At 37.4% G+C, this 21336-nt stretch overlaps 1 protein-coding gene across 2 annotated transcripts in view; it reads left to right on the top strand.

The window, feature by feature from the left end:
* Positions 1–21336, top strand: part of DTWD2 (DTW domain containing 2) — a 63007-nt gene that overhangs the window by 22218 nt on the left and 19453 nt on the right. For both annotated transcript variants that reach the window (XM_064403902.1, XM_064403903.1), the window contains exons 2-4: positions 2605–2695; positions 6693–6787; positions 14535–14724. In XM_064403902.1, the coding sequence (XP_064259972.1) occupies positions 2605–2695; positions 6693–6787; positions 14535–14724 (376 nt within the window). The remainder of the gene's footprint in view (positions 1–2604; positions 2696–6692; positions 6788–14534; positions 14725–21336) is intronic.

Below are 21336 nucleotides of genomic sequence, written 5' to 3'. Positions count from 1 at the left end.
AATGTTGGGGGCTTTTTGTCTCACAAATAACTGTTAGGTTCCAAAGTAAAATTACAGAAGTAAGGCTTGTGCTCTCAAGATGGGGTTGTAAAAGTATGTATTCAACATAATTGGGTACCTAATTGGGTGCTTAAACTAAAGTGATGTACATGCATATGTAAGTAATTAAATTATATTGGGAAATTCTTTATTTGTCATAGTGCTCTGTTCCCTACAGATCAAATTATAGGCAGAATTTATTTTGCAGTTATTTGAAAATAACATACTTTCCACATAATTTCCTTATTTTTGTTTGGGTTTGTTGATTTTTTTTTTCTGTGAGATTAACAAAGCTTAAAATATCTGTGAAAAATCCAAATTAGTGTGGAAAATACAAAAAGTGTATACCAAAGGGAGACTTGAAAGTAAGTTATATCTAGTGAAATTTTTTATAATTAAACACCCTGAGGTCAGAAATCACTGGGATTTTTCTGTGCTTATGAGAGGCAATGAACAGTGTAGTTCATGGGATTGAAGTCAACAGCTAACTGTTCTGAAACAGCTTGCTTTAGTAGATTTTCATGTCTTTATCTGTCTTCAGCAGAAAATTTCATAATGGGGAGACCTTTAACAACTTACCTTGTAAATGAAACCAGCTGTTGGAGTGAAGCAGCTATTGAGGAGAAATCAAGGAATCACATTTTGTACACACATCTGAGTTTCTGATGAACCTGATGATCAAAAAGAGGATGAACTTTGACTTAACAATCAGGACACAGGCAAAAAACAGCCTCCGCAGTATTTGCTGCTTCTAGGTTGTTATCAAAACAGAAATTTCTGTTTAAATTGCTCACATCTGAGAACATTTGGGAAAATGATAAAGAGATTGCACTGGAGAACAGCCCATCAGACCTGGAAGTGAGGTTGTTTTCATTTCATTCACGATGAAGGTCCCTTGGGGAGCCCACTGAATAGTCAGGTTACTCAGTGCTTAATTTTAGGCCTGAGGCTTGGCCATTAATACATCAGAATGTACCAAATGTATGCTGCATTAGCAACAGGAAAATGCCTGTACTAGAAGAAAAAACAGGCAGCAGGCTACTGGAACAGTACACCAGAAGAGCGTATCAGATTAATTTTCAGTTTGCCATTAGGCTGATTTATTGTCTGTAAGCCTTTAAGTCTGAATATTTAAATTCGTTTTTCTGGTGCTTATTTTGAGAAGTATCAATTCCTTGTTTTGCGTCAACATTCCCTGCATCTTCATTTTGTGTTGTGACTGGTGTTGGGTAACCTTTAACTGTATATCCTGTGAGAAGGGAATAGCCTCTGTGCCTCCTTCAGTAGTTGGGGGTTGAAGTACAGCTTTTAAATTAGCACAGCCTGTCAAGTGATAAAGAGGAGCTTATCAGTTCTTACTGCCTTTCTATAATGCTGCCATTTACTATTAAATAGTAATGTTTGAATGGGGAACGCTTGTACTGGTGTGCATCACTGTAACATTACTTAGTCCTCCTGTTTTGGTGCATGCTCTTGTGAACAAGCAAATTCGTGATTCGGGCTCATAATGAATTTAATCTGAACCTGTCTTCAGAATTCACTTATTTGAATCACATCTACAGTGATTCATTGCTTACTGTCTCTCCTGTGAGGTCAGTGTATGAACTGTTAACAGTAAAGGTTACGAAGAGGGTGCAGGTAAAATTCTGCTCCAAGTTGCTATCACTGCTGAAAATACTGACTTTGTATGTTTTAAGTGTATAGAGTTTTGTTTGTAGAGATGGTGTGACTTTAATTGATGAATACATGTAGTAGTTTCACTGTTAAGAAAATTCATTTTCTTGAGTAGTTGTTGTGTGTTTTTCTGGAGTGACAGTACAATTTCTCTGGGAAAAACTTCAAGCTTGCTTCTTTGCTTCTGTTTGTTCGTGATCATTCAGCAGATCAGTTTCATACTTAACATAGTTATTTTCTTTAATTACTATTCTTCAGCTAGTCATTTCAACAGCTTTAGTACACTAAAGAATTTGGAATAATTTTTTTTTCTAACATAGATTGGATGTTCCTGATAAGGATTTCTCTGTTTTCATTCTACATGTTTGTTACATATTTTGGCATAGATGGAATTATAAAAAATTAAAATACAACATGTCTGAGTTTTCATGTGTGTATACTTCTAAAACATTATGTTCTAATTAATCATATTAATATAAATTGTAAATATTGTAAATATGGTATGTTCTGTTGTAGCTCATCATATTGTTGAAGCTGACTTCTTAGGAAAGTGATAACAGACTTGTTTAATAATGGTAATAGTTTAATAATGGATACTAGTAAGCTGCTCATCTTGAAGATGACAGAAGAATTTTTAGAGTGCTATAACCCTAATGAAACCACAGGAAGTGTCTGAATACTGTTCTCAAAATGCTGTTTCAATGAAAGCCTTGCCTCTTTATTTTTAGAAGTGAAAGGAGTTTCAGATATAAGATTACATGAGGTTTAATACAATGTGGCTAGGGGAAGTTCTTACGGAATGCGATATGTATTTGTGCAATGTAGTTATATATCTTCTTTCACAAACTGCTGATTATTTTTATTGTTCTCTCACTCCCCTTTGCCATGTAGCCGTCCTCAGAAGGTGTGTTTGTGTCCTTTCCTGCCTGTACATCCACTAAAGGTCTCCACCTGCTTGTATATAATTCAGCATCCAGCAGAGGTGAGTAAGGCTGTGGTAACTATGGGACTTGAGCTCAAATCCTAATGCAGCAAATGGCAGGCAGGAGGAAGCAGCTGTGCTGTCAACTTATTGTCATGCTTCAACCCCAGCCATCAGCTGAGTACCATGCAGTACCACAGTACTTGCCCCTCTGCCAGATGGGATGGGGATGAGAAGCAGAGGGAGAAAATGTAAAACTTTCTGTGAGAGAGATAAGAACAGTTTAATAAATTAAACAAAGTGAAATAGAGGAGTAGTAGTAGAACTACCACTGCTGCTATTAATAATAACAATAATAACAACTGATGCACGATATAGTGCTCGCCACCTGCTGGTGCCCAGCCCATCCCTGAGCAGCAATCGGCACGTCCTGACCATCTCCAGTTTAAATACTGGGCATGATATTCTATGTGTGAAATAACCATGTTTAGCCAGTTCAAGTCATCTGACCTGGACATGCTCCCTCAAGATTTCTTGTGCAGCTTTTCACTGGCAGAGCATGACACACTTGAGAAGTCCTTGGCTTAGGTAAACACTACTTAACGTACTGATGTTTTCATTGTTGCTATCAACATTATTCTCATCCTGGATCCAGAACACAGCCTTGTATCAGCTACTGGGAAAAAAATTAATCATATCCCAGCCAAAACCAGGGCAATCATATAATGATTTTTCCTTTTAAACTTTATGACTGAATGCTAGTTCATCTGAGGTGCTACATTTGTTGTTCAGTTCTTCTGAATTATTGTACCTTCTGCAATCACACCTTATTTCTGTAATTCTATGCATGCAAAACATCTTAACTGTATAGTCCTACTGGAATTGAAATCTACTTGCCTTTGTACAAATTATAAGAATGAAATAACATTATGATTAAGTAACATTAAATAAAATAAAGGCACATGGGTGTGGAGTATCCTGTACAAGGCCAAGAGTTAGACTAGATGATCCTCATGTGTCCCTTCCAGCTCAGCATATTCTGTGATTCTATGAACACCGTGTCTCACAGAGGTGCTTAGAGTTGATCCATGGAGAAATGTATTTTGATTACAGCAGTGGTCTTTTATTGATGTTAATCTTCTGTTAAAAATGATAATTAAGCTATTCATCTTAGTGATAACCTTATCTATTTCCCGAATGAAAAACTACAGTTCAGCTTCAGAACAGTATGTTTTGGTTTACCAAATAGGAGGACATACTGATGGTTTACTTTACTTTTGCTTTACTTTACTTTTGCTTTACTTTACTTTTGCTTTACTTTACTTTTGCTTTACTTTACTTTTGCTTTACTTTACTTTTGCTTTACTTTACTTTTGCTTTACTTTACTTTTGCTTTACTTTACTTTTGCTTTACTTTACTTTTGCTTTACTTTACTTTTGCTTTACTTTACTTTTGCTTTACTTTACTTTTGCTTTACTTTACTTTTGCTTTACTTTACTTTTGCTTTACTTTACTTTTGCTTTACTTTACTTTTGCTTTACTTTACTTTTGCTTTACTTTACTTTTGCTTTACTTTACTTTTGCTTTACTTTACTTTTGCTTTACTTTACTTTTGCTTTACTTTACTTTTGCTTTACTTTACTTTTGCTTTACTTTACTTTTGCTTTACTTTACTTTTGCTTTACTTTACTTTTGCTTTACTTTACTTTTGCTTTACTTTACTTTTGCTTTACTTTACTTTTGCTTTACTTTACTTTTGCTTTACTTTACTTTTGCTTTACTTTACTTTTGCTTTACTTTACTTTTGCTTTACTTTACTTTTGCTTTACTTTTGCTTTACTTTACTTTTGCTTTACTTTTGCTTTACTTTACTTTTGCTTTACTTTAATAGGAGGACATACATTGATGTTTTCCTCTTTGGCTGACAGTGGCCCATGGAGGTGGATCATTAGGTGTTTAGGAATTGTGCCACGGTTACACAGATCTGGGTAGATGGTGGGTCTGCAAATTAGTCTGTGGAATTCAGAAAACTCTCAGGATGTACGCTCATGTACTCTCATGATGCAGCTGTTTGCTTGACATTGCACAGTGGTTCAATCAACATGCAAAGAGTAATTTCCTGAAGGAATTTAAGCAGAACACAAAAAAAAATCCTATTTAAAAAAGTCTTCTCTCACAGGGAAATAAAACAGAAGCCATGACATGTTTGGACTGTAAATGGGAAAACTGATTTTTAATGGACTGTGTATAGTAGAAATACTCCTCCATGTTACTTCCTATTTTAAAAGTACCTAAATATACACTGAAGTCACCTGCTGGGAAAAAGAAGTTTAAAAATATGCCAGAGATACTGAATTGGCATTTTAATTGTGTTGAATTCCCTATTCATGGTGAAGAGTATTAGAAAAAGTCTGCAGATTTTTCTGGATTTATACAGCATTCCTGCGTCTCTCTGGAAGGCTATCTACAATTTTTTATTATTCAGCAATCAGAACAGCTGTCTGTTGGGATGCAAGTTTTCTCTTACTCTATATTGCATAATGATGATTCATAAAATAAACTGTCGTTGGAAGACCGCTATGGTAACTGTCAACTAAATGAGGGTCCCTGGCTTATTAGAGATAAGTCCTGTTAAATGGTGGGAAGCTAAGAATGTCGTACAGTGATCTTTGGAAGTGGTCACAGGTGGTGCTTTTGATTGCATAACTGCAGAGGTGTACATGACAAAAGGTAAGTTCCCTTTGCTTGTAGCTGCTCACACTCAAAACGCAATCAGTCTTGAAGGCAGATGAACCTTGTTGGACTGTATCTGATCCTTCAGTCTGCCATTGCATTACAGATTGACTCTTAACAGTCTGTTTCAAAAATAACCCATTAAACTAACCAGGTAGAGAATTTCTTTCCCCTGCTTTACGTCAGTCTTAACTGTCATCCCCCATGTGCTTCACTGTTGGCTTTGGAAGTCTGCTGTGCATTGGATTGAGCCTTCAACTCTGGTCAAATGCTGCTATTGAGACTGGTACTGAGGGATGATAGTAATGTAGAAAGTCAGGAAAAACAGTTCCTGTGTTCTGATTAATGTGACTAATGTCTTCACATTCACACTATCCAGAGACCAAGCTGCCAGACAGAGCTGTGCGTGTATCAGGTGTTGTGAAAGGGACAAGAATCACTTGTAGAACAGTGTGTGAGAAACCTGTGAGAAACTGTACTGTCGAAATTCCATTTTGCATAATAGCTACATGAATTATTTAGATTTTTATTTGTGGAGGAATCCAAGGATAATACAACATTCCATGTCAAGGTGTAAATACTTGGTTTCAGATCAGTGTTATTGCACCATTGCTCATCATGAGACTAATTAAAAAACTAAAACTATAGAAATCCAGCATCAGGACTAGTGCAAAGGTGATGGAATTATTTGCTCCATCTGATTGCTTTTTTTTTTCATAAAGGTAAATATATATAAGTAAATAGAATAATTTTGTAATTTTTCCTTTTTCATGCCTGCTGTTATGATCCATAGGTCAGTGGCACAGCTAGGTGTACAAACCCCTTATTTTCTTACCTTTGCCTTTGATTATTCATGAAGGGATTCAAGTAGGAAGTAGACCATTATGGACTTTTGAAAACCTGAGTGACGTGTGGAACTCAGGACAGAACCCCGAAGTGTCTATTTGTGGAAATTGAGCCCTACCCTAGTTTTCTTCTGATCCTGATGCTATTTCGTTAATGCTAATGCTTTTTTTTGCCCACTGTCTATTATTCAGTGATTTTCTCTGAAGTTTTGTTACTGTTTTTATATTGATAGCCTAGTTCAAATTTATGATGATGATTGTAGATTAATTGAGACTGTGTTCAGTATTGTCAATCAAAACAATACAATTTGAAGCATCAAGACTGGGGTTTTTTTTCCCTGAAGATTTTTTGTCTTGTTACCTGCTATAATTTTTTCTCTGTCTGTAGTCAACAGAATTTGATAGAAAATGAAAACATTAACAATTCATAGAAGCCTGTCTTGATTTTATTCAAAAGTAACTTCTCCTTTTTTTACAGGAAAGTCGAGTGTTAAGGACGGTACCTTTGCTAGCAGCTTGTCTCCCTCCAGACAAATGCAAAATTTTGGTTGGTCGACGTTTTAATGAAGACAGGTGAGCAGGATTGCCTATGCATTTTCTGCTTCTCTGTAAATAATAGGAATATGTCTTTCAGTGTCTTTTTAAATAGCCAACAGTGTTCTTAATTTTTATTTCAAGTGTGCACACTCACTTTTGATACAAGCTTCCAAAGATAGTCAGAAACACTTGATATTCTTCCTTTAGGTGATAGTCTCAGCTCAGTGCTCTTGGAGAGTTCAAATGGCTACTTTGAAACTCTTACCTGTTTCCAGTTCTGTTCTTTTCTAGTACTAGGTCTGTCTTGCTATTCTGTTTTGTTCTTTTTTGATTTACTTTATCTGACTAACCATTTGGTGTCACTGAAGTAAAACTAATAGTTGTGGGAAATTGAGAAAGCAGCCTTGTTGTGAGAAACTCTTTAACAATTGAAAAAATATATATTCATTTTCTCCTTCCTCTTAAAATTTATCATAAGAAAGCATAGCTCTCAGAAATTTTAAATTATTTTTTCTAATATTCTGAGACATTGGAAAATACTGCTTTCCCATATAGCATCTTTAATTTTCATTAGATGAAGCTAAATCTTAGAAACCAGGTCTTAGTATGAATGCCAGTGAAGCTTTACTGCATACATTTTTAATGAAGCAAATAGAAATTGTGAATACTCCAAAGGAAATTAATTCTCAGATTGAGTTGAATCCTTAGAGGAACTTTTGTGAGTTGTTAATATTTGCTGTTTTCCTTCAATAAAAATTGAATGTTAATGTTAATACACATGACATGGTGAGCAAGGGCCGTTGAAATATACAAAAGCGTAGGGGAGAACAGAGGGGTAGCTAGGGCATCTGTTGTCTCAATTCAGTAAAGTGATTACTTACTCATGAATACAAAGTTAAGATATAATTTATATAGCTAAATATACACTGTACAGTGTGGTTTTCTGAAACTGCAATTACAAAAGCCTTTACATTTGAAGGATGTCTGTTAAAATGCTCTCTACAAAGATAGTGAACTTCAAAACAGTGGAATGTAGAAGGATGGGCAAAAAAAAAGTGCTAATGTCTTTTCCCTGAACTGTTCATAGACTTGTACAACTGCAGTATATTTGCTATTCACTATGGAAGTGTTAGGGTAAAAAACAACTATTGTCTCTAATACATTAATAAAATGCAATTTATTGGATTAATGTTCTTTTTAGGCTACTAATAAAATTTTGTAGGCAGTTATTTTTGTATAATAATCCTGTTCCGCTCAGAAGTAATTTTGGGTGTATATTGACCAGAGATAACAACTGTATCTAATATCTAACATGTCAAAATTTTGAATTATTTTGGTACCGGACTTTTATAAACAACCTTGTCACTACGGTTTTTAAGTTTCATTTTATATTTTGTGACTATTTGGATGGGGTGATTTTGCCTTTATTTTATTTTTCTGGAAAGGTAATCTAATCTTCAAGCCTTCCTTTCTTGCAAATATTCACACTTTGGTAATTCTGAATGCTGTGATGAAATTATAGATTCTAATGAAGGAACACTTACAAGACACCAGATGCAAATATTTCTACATCCACCACCCTGTTACTTAGGACAGTGTGGGAACAATTACAAATTTATCTGCATTGCTCTCTGAAATCAAACCACACAAAGTGCTGGTTCTGTACCTGGGATGGGGCAACTGGCTGTGTGTGTAGACTGGGGAATGAAATACTCAAAACCATCGATGTGGAATGGGACCTGGGGTTCCTGGCCAATGGTGAGCCAGCAGTGCCCTGGCAGCCAGGAGGGCCAAGTGTGTCCTGGGGGCATCAGGCACAGCATCGACAGCCGGGCAAGCGAGGGGATTGTCCTGACCTGCTGTGTGCTGGGGCAGCCTCACTTTGAATATTGTGTGCAGTTTTGGTCACCACAATATAAATGACATTCAGCTGTTAGAGAGTGTCCAAGGAGAGCAATGAAGGTGGTGAAGGGCCTCAAGGGGAAGCCGTGTAAGGAGTGGCTGAGGTCACTTGGTCTGTTCAGCTGGAGAAGAGGAGACTGAAGGGAGACCTCACTGCAGTTACAACTTCTTGTGAGGGAAAGAGGAGGCACAGACCCTGATCTCTTCTTTCTTGTGACTAGCAACAGACCCCGGGGCAATGACCTGAAATTGTGCCAGGGAATATTTAGGTTAGATACAAGGTTTTTCACCCTGAGGGCGGTTGGGCACTGGAACAGGCTCCCAAGGGAAGTAGTCACAGCACCAAGTCTGTCTGTGTTCAATAAGCATTTGGTCAGTACTCCCAGGCACATGGTGTGACTCTTTGGGTGTCCTGAACAGGGACAGGAATTGAGTCAATGATCCTTGTGGGTCCCTTGCAATTCGGCTTATTCTATGATGTTATGGTTCTATGATTCTATGAAATCTCAGTTCAGTAGTTAGATCAGAAATTAAGTGGACCACTTGGGAAAATTTGTAGCTTCACTTTAAAAGTAATAAAATGCAACTTATTTCTGTTGATTTTGTAAAGCTGTTTAAGGTAATTATATGCAATAGATATGACACTTTCTGGTGCTTGTTCATAAAGAAGAATTCTTATTATATCAAATATCAACTAATTGAGTTTTGCCACTTACCAAATAATGTAAAACTGTTTACAGTTGTGGTTCTTTATTCAGGTAACTTTTTTTGTGAGCTTTTTGTGTGCTTTGGTGTCATGCTATCAAACTAAATTAATGCATTTTCGCCCCTTACCACAATCATGAATGACTAGATGCAGGCAGAGATCATCAGCCTGTCACAGCTTTTGTCATTCTGTGCGTGAAAGTAATTAGTGCTGGTTAACTGAGCATATGCTAATTTCCATCCAAAACTGTACTTTACTGTATCAAACAGATTTCTCAGTATCATTTAGATAACATTCTCTCTGGCTATTTTTTCTTTGTGTACTATAGACTTCAGCTTTGCAGTAAAGTCCAGAATATTTCCGTTCTGCTACTGCCTCCTCCTTGCACTTTCCCTCAGTGTGTGTGCTCTCCCCAGGCTGCAGTGCCTTTCTGGACATATTCACAGGGAACACACAACAACTTTTGCAGCTTACTTACTACCAGAACCTTGACGTGAACCCAACACAGCATATGTCACATATAGGAAGACCTTCTCACTCTCTACAACTAACTGAAAAGAGGTTGTAGTGAGGTGGATGTTGATTTCTTCTCTGAACTAACAAGCAACAGACGGGACAAGAAGAAATGGCTCTCAAGATGTGCTTCAGTGAGAGGTTTAGATTAGAAAATTCCCTCACCAAAAGGACTGTCCAGCAATGGAACAGGCAGCCCAGCAAAGTAGTTGAGTCACTATCCTGGGAAGTATTTAAAAGACTTGTAGGTAGGGAGTATGGGGATACGGTTTAGTGGTGGTCATGGCAGTGTTAAGTGTCCAGTTGGACTTGATTGTCTTTGAGGTCCTTTCCAGTGTGAAAAGTTCTATGACAATCCTTGTGCTAATGTTTCTGTTCTTAAAGATTATGCTTTACATACAAAGAAAGGATAAATGATAAAAAGTAGATAAAACAGAGGCACTCTTGCTGGATATCTTTTATGCTTCAGTCCTGATCCTAAAGGCCTCTTTCTGAATATGGAAATGACAGAGGGTAGTTACCTTTTTTTGAATCTATTTTATTACCTGATGGAAATTACTACCTTATAGGAATTACAGCAATCCACAGTCTTCCAAGCACAGGAGTACTGAGAAAGGCAGAGTCACCTGCCTATAACTGAGGTGAGATAGTAAAAATGGTAAGAAAAACTGAGAAGTCCTCATTAACCTGATGGTTTTCTACAGATAATATGTTAGCATCTATTCTTTATTAGTAGTACTGTTTGCTACTAAATGGCAGTGTTATATTTTTAAAATTTGAATGCTTGCCTTTCACACTGGATCCATGTTGAATTAAAACCATCTAGAGAGTTTGAGAGCAACTGAGAGATGTGTAATGAAAATGTGTATAGTACAAAAATGAGATTATGTTTAAATTACACATTTCAAGAGCATGCATCCCAGAAATGAAATGCTACTTAAGTGCAATCATGAGAATGTATAAATCTGTGACAAAGTGGTTGGATATTCAGACATGAACAAAGAATAGTTCTGCTTAGCAGAGATTGTTGTTGTGCTAAATGGATTATAAAAGCCTGCAATACCTGCTACATACCAAAACTAAAGATAATTTATAAGAGAAGGAAGTATTGTAAGTATTTCTCTTTTGGAGCTCAAGGCCACAGTTGTATCTTACATCATAACTTTTAAGTTGTGACATCTGTTTGAGCTTTATGTTAGCTGCTGGCCATGTCAAGCAGATAAAAAAAATGTGTTGATATATTTATAGAAAGAGAAAATTAATTATATTCAGATTGATCTTACTTTTCATTATTGCAATAAAAATCTTACCTGGGTTGAAGAAAATTACTGTAACTGTAAATGATACGAATTGCTTTTTCTTGGGAAATTCAACTTTTTCTGAAGTCTGAAATTCTGCAAGTACTGCAAAGTGCCAGTAAAAGTATTGGAAACATCATGGTGTCTATATAAAGGATTTTTTCTTCAGCATAGTCTTTATAGAGGATGTTCCTTCAATTACTTGAAATCATTCTGTTTTAAGGATAAGAGCTACTAAGGGCCATCATTGGCTGTCGATATTCATTATGTATGTACTATAGAATTACAGAATACCAGCATGGAAGGGGACTTCAAGGATCATCTGGTCCAGACTTTTTTTAGCAAAAACACAATCTAGATGAGATGGTTAAACCTCGTCAGACAAATCTAAATCTTAAGTGTCCAGTGTTGGGGAAGTCATGGGAGTAGCACTTGGTGGGAATTAAAGGGGTGGAAGGACTAGGAAGAGGAGACTAGGAGAGTTGAGATTGTTCATCCTGGAAAGGAGATGAGCTAATTGCAGCCTTATATACAAGAAGGGAGCCTGGATGGATGGAGAGAGATTATTTACAAGGGCGTTTAGTGACAGAACAAGGGGGAATGGATTCAAACTGAAAGAAAGTAGGTTTAGATTAAATATTAAGAAGAAGTTATTTACTTTGGGGTGGTGAGGCACTGGGACGGATTGCCCAGAGAGGCTGTGAATGCCTTGTCTTGATATGTTCAAGGCCAGGTTGGATGGGGCTCTGAGCAGCCTAGTGGCAGGTGTCCCAGCTTGTGGCAAGGAGGTTGGAATGGCATGTTTCAGGTGCCTTCCAACCCAAGCCATTCTATGATTTTGTGATGATCTTTGGAGGAGTATGAATTAAAAACCAACTGAATTGTCAACTAAAACATCAGTTATGGTGTTCATAATATGAACTTAAAGAGCTTCATAATCAATACAGTTTTGGACTAGTTTTAAGAATGCATTTTGTTTTAATCCTCTAAGAGGATTTAAAATCTCTTCTGTCTCAGAATTAGGATAGTTTGCTCTTTGAAGACTCAGGTTCTCAAGGCAAACATGAAAATAATGACCAGTTTTAAGCCTTGCATACTAGATACCGTTTAATGAAATGGCCCCTTGCTTTCGATTTAATGTAACAAGATTATTGGTTACACTAAAATGATACCAAATTACTATAAGTAAGGCTTAAAATTTAAGTTTCCATGTACTTCTGTTTGCCACAGGCTTATCTTACAGATTTCCAGTTTCTATTTACAGTTATTTTCCTGTTCATTTTGGAAAGACAGATCATTATGTTTTGGTTTTGTTTGTTTATTTGTTTGTATGTTTGTTCCTTGTAGTAAATTATGTTGATAGGAATGAAACATATAGTGTTGAATCAGTCTGGACGGTTTGCTGGAGGTGGGATGGCTGGCAGTGAGGGTGGTCAGATGGTGGAATACTATTTCCAGGCTTATTGGTACACTGAATTCCATTCCACATTCATTTCATATACATCCTGTATGCTCCCATTTGAGTATTAATCTGAGGATTTCAATGTCTTGCACTTCAATACTGTCTGAATTTAACATTCTTAAAATTGTTTTTTTCACATGCCTCGTCAGAGTGATAATGGAGTGCAGGTTTAAGTACACCTTGTATATATCAACTCAAAATCCATTATGAACCATTTCTTTCTTCCCTAGTCCTCCCCACTCCTACCACTTCTTCCCCCTACAAATCCATGTTACTCTTGCTTGATTTTTGGAGAAGTGGTGCAGGTGCCTGGTTCCTGGAACTTAACAGCTCCAGGTGACAGTGACAATAGGAATTCCTCAGTGTAAACTTAGATGTTTACAGCGTGCCTGTGTCTGTGATCATGTACCTAGTGGATTTTGATAGGTGTCATAAAGAGCCCACTTTATGTGCTGCCTATTGTTAATCCCGTTCCGATACACGTAAGATGTACTGGTTTCTATTCCTACTTCACATGGTGTTTCAACTGCTTATAGCTCTTCTCTTCCTACCAAATCATTTTACACCTTATAACCACTGAGGTAGTATGAAGAATTAATTTCTTACTTGATGCCACATGCTTTGGACAGTCAACCCTTGCTTTATATTTCTTCATGCTTTCTGATTGAGGCAAGACTGAAGACTGAGAAATGAGTTCCAGACAAGTAATGCAATCTTTATTAGAAGACTAGCCTTTTCTTGGATTCTCCCCTATCAGTCTGCTTGACTACACCATTCTGGTGAGAACCCATCTGGAGTACTGTCACCAGCTCTGGAGCCCTTAACACAGAAAAGATATGGACCATGGACATGTTGGAATGAGTCCAGAAGAAGGCCATGAAGATAATTAGAGGGATGAACACATCTCTTATGGGAAAGGCTGAGAGTTAGAATTATTCAACTGCAAGAAGAGAAGACTCCAAGGGAGACCTTATGGAAGCCTTTTGTTACCTAAAGGGGACTTCAAGAAAGCTGGGGAGGGACTTTTGTAAGGTCTAAAACAAGGGAAATGGTTTTAAACTGGAAGAGAGTAGTAGGTTTAGATTAGATGCTAATCATAAATTCTTTACCCTTATGGGAGTGAGGCATGGAAACCGGTTGCTTACAGAAGCTGTGGCTGCCCCATCCTTGGAGTGTTCAGCCCAGACTAGTTTAAGCTTGGCTTTTGTGACCTGGAGTACTATTTAAATGACAATGTCTTTCACAGGTTTTTATAGGCTAAGACAGTGGCATCCTTCAAAAACCTCAGGCGTTTCCATGTACACTTAATAGGCAGTTATTACTCCTGTGGTACCATTGACAAATGTAGAAGCCAACAGGAAGGAAGAAGAGAGTGTAAAAGCATAGGAACTATAACTCTACCAGTTAGCATAAGTAGTAATAAAAAAAAACCCCAAACCAATGGAAATGATAACATTTTCAAAAGTGCCCTGTAGGTATGGAACATGAATTGCTAATATTCTCTTCTATATTTAGAAGGTTAAAATGGGATAATTGCAGTAATTTTATACCAAGTGATTGAAGAAATTTTTCTAGAATACATATATTAAATTTTGGTAACCAATTCAAATGTCTTTGGCTCCAATACACATTAGAGTAGTGATTAAGCATTGGAAAAGATTTGATATATTGCTTTATTCAGCTTTTATCGGTCACTTTTGTGGTTGTTTTTTGACTGTGCCCACATAGAAGCTGGGGTAAAACCAACAACTTCTGAGGTGTTGGAAGGAGAAAGTGACTGATCAGAAAGGGACATTTTAAGTAAAATTTGGTGGAGGTGAGTGGGAGCTAATATTTGAAAGTATATGTATGTCATGGAAAATTTCAATAATTAATTTAATTTTGTGTTTCTTTGCATAAAAGATATCCTGAATTAGCATCTGTGTGCAGAAATCCCAATACTCTAATTTTGTATCCTGGAGCTGAAGCAACCAATTTGGAAGAAGTTACAGTGATGTCTTCTAGTCCATCTGTTATGATTATCATCGATGGAACATGGAGTCAGGCTAAAGATATATTTTACAAAAATTCTCTCTTCCGCCTTCCCAAGCAGGTGAGTTACAAAATTGTAAAGTAAAAATTCAAAATTCGTCTAATAGATGCTTGCTTCTGATCAGTCAAAAGGGAGTGGTTATTCTAAGGATGTAACCAGCTAGCAAGAGAAAAACAGCTTAAGCAATTATTTAAGGATTCTGTAAGATTGTAAGAAAGATGATTGTAAATATTGAGGGTTTCTACTTTGTCACTTGAAATTTGCTTTTTTTTGTTTTTGAGCTGGCATATGTAACTTCATAGTGAATCGTTTTGCAAAATTGAAAACTAGTTTGTGTAGAAAATTCTAGTGTCTTGTTTAAGCTGCTGGAATACATAGATTGAAATAAGCGTTTCTTTTCCCCTGCATAAGTATCTTACATTGCAGAAATAGGAAAGCTGAAAGTTGAATTTTCAGCCTCTTAGGAAAGGGTCACATTCTTCTCATATGTGTTCTCCACCATATTAAAAATTCTGTGTCAGGTAGCATGTTACAAATACTGTAACATTTGACTGTATGAATGGAATGATTTTGTATCTTCAGTATTTTCATCAGACTAGGATTGTTTGTCTGTATTTAATTTTTTGACAAAACTGCCATTTTTATTCAGGGCCTGAATAAAGATAAAAAAATTGTATTGATGTATTTTTGAAAGAGAAAATTATTATCTTCAGATTGATCTTTTCATTATTGCAATAACTGAAAGTGTATTTTAGAAAAAGTATTAATACCAATAGTTTTACTAATGGAAAAATAATTCCATTCATCATTGGATCATAATTAGTATCCCTGAGGCTGTTAAAATGTTTATTTTATTAAAATAATGGACAGCAAACTTATGGATCATTTTACATACAAGTAATGCTTTTAAAATTGTTAAATCCTGCCTAAGGCAAATTGGAGCTGATAAAGACTTTGAAGTGATAGAACAAGTAAAAATAATGTAAAGAAAATGTGTTAAGATACTACACCAAAAAACTCTTGGAAAATTGAGCAGTAGTGTTGACTATAATGCATGAAACCTTATTTAATAAAATAAATAAATATAGAAATAATTTATATTTAAAAAAATCCATAATACCCAGTTCGTTACTTTACTTTACATTTATTTTACTATTGCATTAGATTTCACCAAGATATTAAGATGTATCTGTGTGCTACAAGAAATGAAACAAACATTTCATGTTTACAAACAAATGTGTTCCTATCATAGGAGGTTATTACACCAAAGACTAGACTTAAATCACGTCTACATGTGATTTTATATACACCTAATTTGCCCATAACTATTTTCTGTATGTTAAGATGTTTTGTGCAAAATTTCATAGCTATAGGAGCAAATGTAGGTGTAGGGTGTTAATCTATAACCCTTTGTATGTGAACATGGATAAAGACATGTGAAGACATGACAGCCCAGAGAGATTTTCTGGATGGAAGTTGATAACTGGGTACTGTGTACCTTCCCTCCCTGCAAGTGGGCACCTCTGTACAGGGTGCAAGACTTCGCAGAAGTAACAGCTGGGTATTGGTTTGTCACTGGGGTGAGTCACAGATTTCCTTTCTGAGAAAGTTCAGAGGCATTGATTTATAAAACAGTGATGCAAAGGATCATACTTAAAGCTCTAGGGAAAAACATCAGCAGACAGCTGGAACATAAAAAAACATTCTTAGGAGATTTGCTTCTTTGTGCATGCTTGAATTCTATATTGCATCGATTGTAGTCTTTAACATTTGCAGCTATTCATCAACACTCTACTTTTTATCTGGCCTTTTTTTCAAGGAAAAGTATATTCTGCCATCCCTATTCTTTTTTCTTGGAATTGCATTGCTGCTTTTGTTTTAAAGGATTTAAATTCTTAGAGTAAATGGATACAGTGATTCTTAAAGTATTAAGTTAATAAAAGTATTAATTTTTTCATAAACTATGGTAGATGGTTTAATCCATCTGGTAAATATATCAGAGCTAAAATCAATATTTGGTTTGATTTTTATTTTATATGCTACTTGATACTTTCTGTTATTCAAATCACATGGATGTGTTATGATGACATTGTTGGAGTTCCCAAATGCAAAAATAGCTTCCTGCAGGAAAGACTGTTTTCCCATGTTGAAGTGTGACCTGGCTGACTTCAGTCTCTTAGATCAAGTTTAAAGGTTACATTTAAACAGTAGTTTGACTGTTATTTTAGCTTTATTTGTACTGTGCTGTGCCAAGTTAGAACTTGTGCTGTAGCTGCAAACAGTAACCTGTGAGACAGGTAAGGCTCAGTGAAGACACCCACTGACTGCAGAGCAGTGCAAAGGTTGTGTTGGAGTGCTGTGTACACAACCTGCATGTTAGACTGAATTTGGTCACTTTGTGTTGAAATTAGCTTGAGGCACCTGTGCAGCCCCCTAGAAACTTCTTAATGGTTAAAATTAGCAGTAATGTGAGAGAAGGTAGTTATAAAACTGTCTGCGAGTAAACACCAGCATTGTTAGGGACTAAAGTTTGTTCAACCTTTAGCAGTGTTCTGTTTCATCTTTCTCACTGAACTAGCTATTATGGCCAACAGTGTAGGGTTTTTCTGGCTTTTTACTATTTCTACATTATTTCTGGTTTTCTATGTCATAGTTCATATTTAAATGAACTATGTAAATGGTTCTCTATTTGAAAAAAGTTTTGCTGATTATATCTTGAAACTTTGGGTTGATATTGCAATTTTCTGAGACAAAAGTGTATAGAATATCGCTATGTTTGAAATTCAAGAAGGCAGGCTTTGGCCTCAGAGAGAGGGTGAGGTGGATATGACAACAGCTATATGGAGGGGATGTTAAAATTGAAGAGGATGTGATACCTGTAGACATTATCTGTAATACAAAAAGAAACTAGACTTATTCAATAAATGGTGATTTGTGCTTTTAATCAATTTTCTGGAGGTAGAAAAGAGCTATTTTAGTAATAAAGTTAGCAATTCTTAACTACAAAGACACAATAGATTGGAGGCATTGAAAGGAATATTTTATTGTATTACTTTACAGCTTTGCTCATTTTGGGTAATACAAACTGCTATGTTGAATGATTTTCAAGATACTGTGGGGTATTTTAATACACTTTGCTGTTGTTTTAAATTAGTAAATTTATTAAAATGTATTTAATACATTTATTAAATGTATTAAAATCTTGAGATCTCCAATAAAAGCTCTGTTAATTAAGAGTTCAGTCAGCAGAGCATTTTTCCTTGAAAAAAATGATAAATTCAAATTGCACTCTTCCAGAAAGCCCAGAGGAAATAGATATATGTGAATCTAACATATTTAACTTTATCAGAAATATGTAAATTTATGTCTTGATTCAGAATCATTCTTATTGTATGGAATTTTTTTCATAAATTACAAAGCATGAGGTTGGACAAACTTTTTAGCAAAAACATATGAGGCACTGAATCGCAGATTCAAGTAGATTGGAAAAGACCTTTGATGTCATCAAGTTCAACCTAGGACAGAACACCACTTTGTCAATTTGTTGGCACTGATACCAAGCACCACATCCAGTATTTCCTTAAAAGTTTTTTCCCCTCCACAGACAGTGACTCACTCCACTGCCTTTCTGACCAGCCCATGCCAGTGCCCGATCACCCTTTCTGTAAAAAACATTCCTCCTAATGTTCAGCCTAAATCTCCCCTACGGCAACTTTAGACTTGTCCTGTTTCCTCTTGTCCTGTTTTTAATTGTGTGGGAGAAGAAACGGAGCCCCACCTGGGTACACTCTCTTTTTCAGGGAGTTGAGAGTGATAAGGTCTCCCCTAAGCTGCCTCTTGTTGAGGTTAAACACCCTGTGCTCTCTCAGCAAGAGAGAGCTCCTCATGTGACTTTAGTATGATTATTACATTGATTACATAGTGTGGCAGTGGGGTTTTGAAGATTATATCTTTAGTCTCTCCCTAAAGTAGTTTACCACCTGTCTTCCCGCCTTTTCTCTGTGACAGTTATGATAATTCCAGATTCCTCCCTGTCTATCCTCCAAATTCTGTCCCTGCAGCCTGTCTGTTGTAATTTCCTGCAACCATTTATCCAGAAGCTTTGGTGTCAGTTATGATATCTCCCTTCTCTCATTGGTTTGTATCTTTCCTGTCCCCTTTTCTATTGGTATTATGTTTACATTTGTCCTCCGTACCCCTCCTATCCAGCCCTTGACTTGTTAAATGGTCTCCTCCTGGGAAAACACTTCCCTCTGCCCCGCCCCCCCCAAAAGCTGCTGTTGTTCTTGGTTGTGTGCTCTTCTGCCGCTGTCCCCCTTCGAGCCATGCTGCTCCCGTGCAGCGCTGCGTCACCTGCGCTGCTCCCGCACAGCGCTGCAGCCCCAGCACCACTCCCATCATGAGAAAGAATAAAGATGGCTCGGAGATGTAAGCAAAGAGTCCTTCTTTCTTCCTTTGCCTTGATCCTTAGACATGGGTCCACATTTATCGGCCACACCTGTCGGTCCGGGACCTCAGCCAGTGGCCAAACGTGATTCTGCCTGCTGGTGGCTAAGGCGGAACGTGGCCACTCCTGACGTGTGTCAAAAGCAAAAGGGGATCAGAGCGAGCCGGTGACCAGTGCTACCACTCCTCCACCATTGGGATGCGACATCAACGTAGGGTACTCCTTGAACTAGCACCCTGTGGAGAAGCACATTATCCTGGGATATTTTGCATAGCCAAAATTGAGGAAGAGGTCTGCAGGCTTTCGTGCAACAGCTGCTGTTACAGAGAGGATACAGAGAAGGTATTCAGTTACCTTGGACAAGTTGATGCAGTTAGTTTGAGAGAAGAACTAGCCATTTGGCACAGTTCATGTGATGATGTACTCTGTGAAGCAATCAGGCCACTGTGGGTGAAGCTGCTTCTGTTTATGAGGAGATAAGCACAGCATAGTGGGAAGAGACAACTAAACTCCTGCTTTTGGTCTTCTACTCCTTCAGCACCAAATAAGAATTGAAAAAGTTAACCTGAAAACCATATATATAAAAAGTAGACAATCTATCCCAAGTGCTTACTGTTTCATCAGAAGTAGGTAATGCAGAAATAATTTTTATTTGTGGATAAGTATTTTTGGATCACTGTTGCAAGTCCAGGAATTTACTATCCCAAACCTGAATGAATTATTTCTATCACCTGATGTTGTTTTCCTTTTTTAAAAATGCAGTGAAAATCTTTGGGTCATCATACTTAGGCTGGATATTGTAGAAAATGCATATCCATTCCTTGAAGATTGGAAAGCGCTACACAGTGGTTGTTGGCTTTGCTGGCTGTTTTTTGGAAGGGATGGGAAATAAAAAGTTTACAGGCACTTCTGGATAGTGTGGTTTACGTATTTCTTATTATTTTTGCCATCTTCCTGGTCTTGTGGCTACCTAAGGTGCAGCCAGCTCTGGACAGGAGGATCCCTGCCTGGCCTGCAGCTCTCTCCTTCCCCACTCTTGGGGTATTTCGAAGTTATGTTCCTGTGACATTGAGGCAGCGCTGGGTTCCAGAGCTAAGTGTGGTGGGATCTGAGGAACTGTGTGGTTGTTCAGAGGCTTTGATGGCCTTTGCACTGCTCTCTGTGCCCACTGGAGGGGAGATTGATCACCTTTTAGATGAAGGCTTTGAATCCCATGTTTGCTGTATGTGTTTGCACCCCACCCTGGACCTCCAAGATCCATGCTTGTCCCAGAAGTACTGTGCTGCTTTCTGTGTTGAGGCCATGTCCGTGAGTCCTGCTGGCACATATCTGTCCTTGCTCACCTGTCATCTCATCTGGTTCACCCCTGGGGGAGGGGACAATAGAGTCCTCCCCTTGCCTTGTCTGCCCTGCTGGCAGTGACTCAGCTCTGGGGGTGGCTCAGTGCCCTTCGGGGCACACTGGCTCTGATTTGGGGCTTAGCAGAGGTTTTGCACCTCTTGGATTCTGTTTTCTTTCTGGTGCCCATCTGCTCCGTCCTCAGAGGAGTTTTGGGTCAAGAACAATGCATATCTGTGTGTGTGATGAGACTGAGCAGTGGAGGCGCTGGGAGCTGCGCTGTGCCATGCTAATGCCAAGGGGACTGTCCCTGCCCAGGTACTGGAGCAGCTCTCACCACCTCAGTGTCATCACATTGTATTTTGAGAATATTGAGGGGTGGGAAGAAGAATTCATATTCTGGTATTCAGGTACAAATAAATAGTTTTAAGTGAAGATGGAAAGGTGCATGGAAACTGTATTTCCCTATAATTTTAAGGGCATCAGCATCGATCTAGCCAACAGTCAAGAAAAATTCAATTTTAGACAGTCAGATACGGGGCATAAAGTGTAGTTCACTGTTAATTTTTTTTGCTTTTTCTTCCTATGTTATGTGTAACATTTTTACCTAATATGCTTTGACATTTTGTAGTGACAAGATATTTTGTAAATGTTTCAGAAGACTACTGAAGAATATTTTCATGAAGCTAGTGTTCCAGTTTTAATGATACCATTTGGACACATTATTTAACTTCTTGTTTCTGCCGTAACTCCCTGTTAGTCTGAATGGTGTGTCTGTACATGAGTGGCCTCAGTTTAAGGTTGGAGGAAGCTTTATACTCATTGTGACTTTTAAATTATTTTTTGGTGTACTCTTCTGCTACTTAATGGGCATAATAATGTCAGCA

Source organism: Passer domesticus, chromosome Z (genome assembly GCF_036417665.1).
Source record: "Passer domesticus isolate bPasDom1 chromosome Z, bPasDom1.hap1, whole genome shotgun sequence".
Lineage (NCBI taxonomy): Eukaryota > Metazoa > Chordata > Aves > Passeriformes > Passeridae > Passer > Passer domesticus.
Note: the sequence above shows the minus strand (reverse complement) of the source record. Positions and strands in the feature narration are given on the sequence as shown.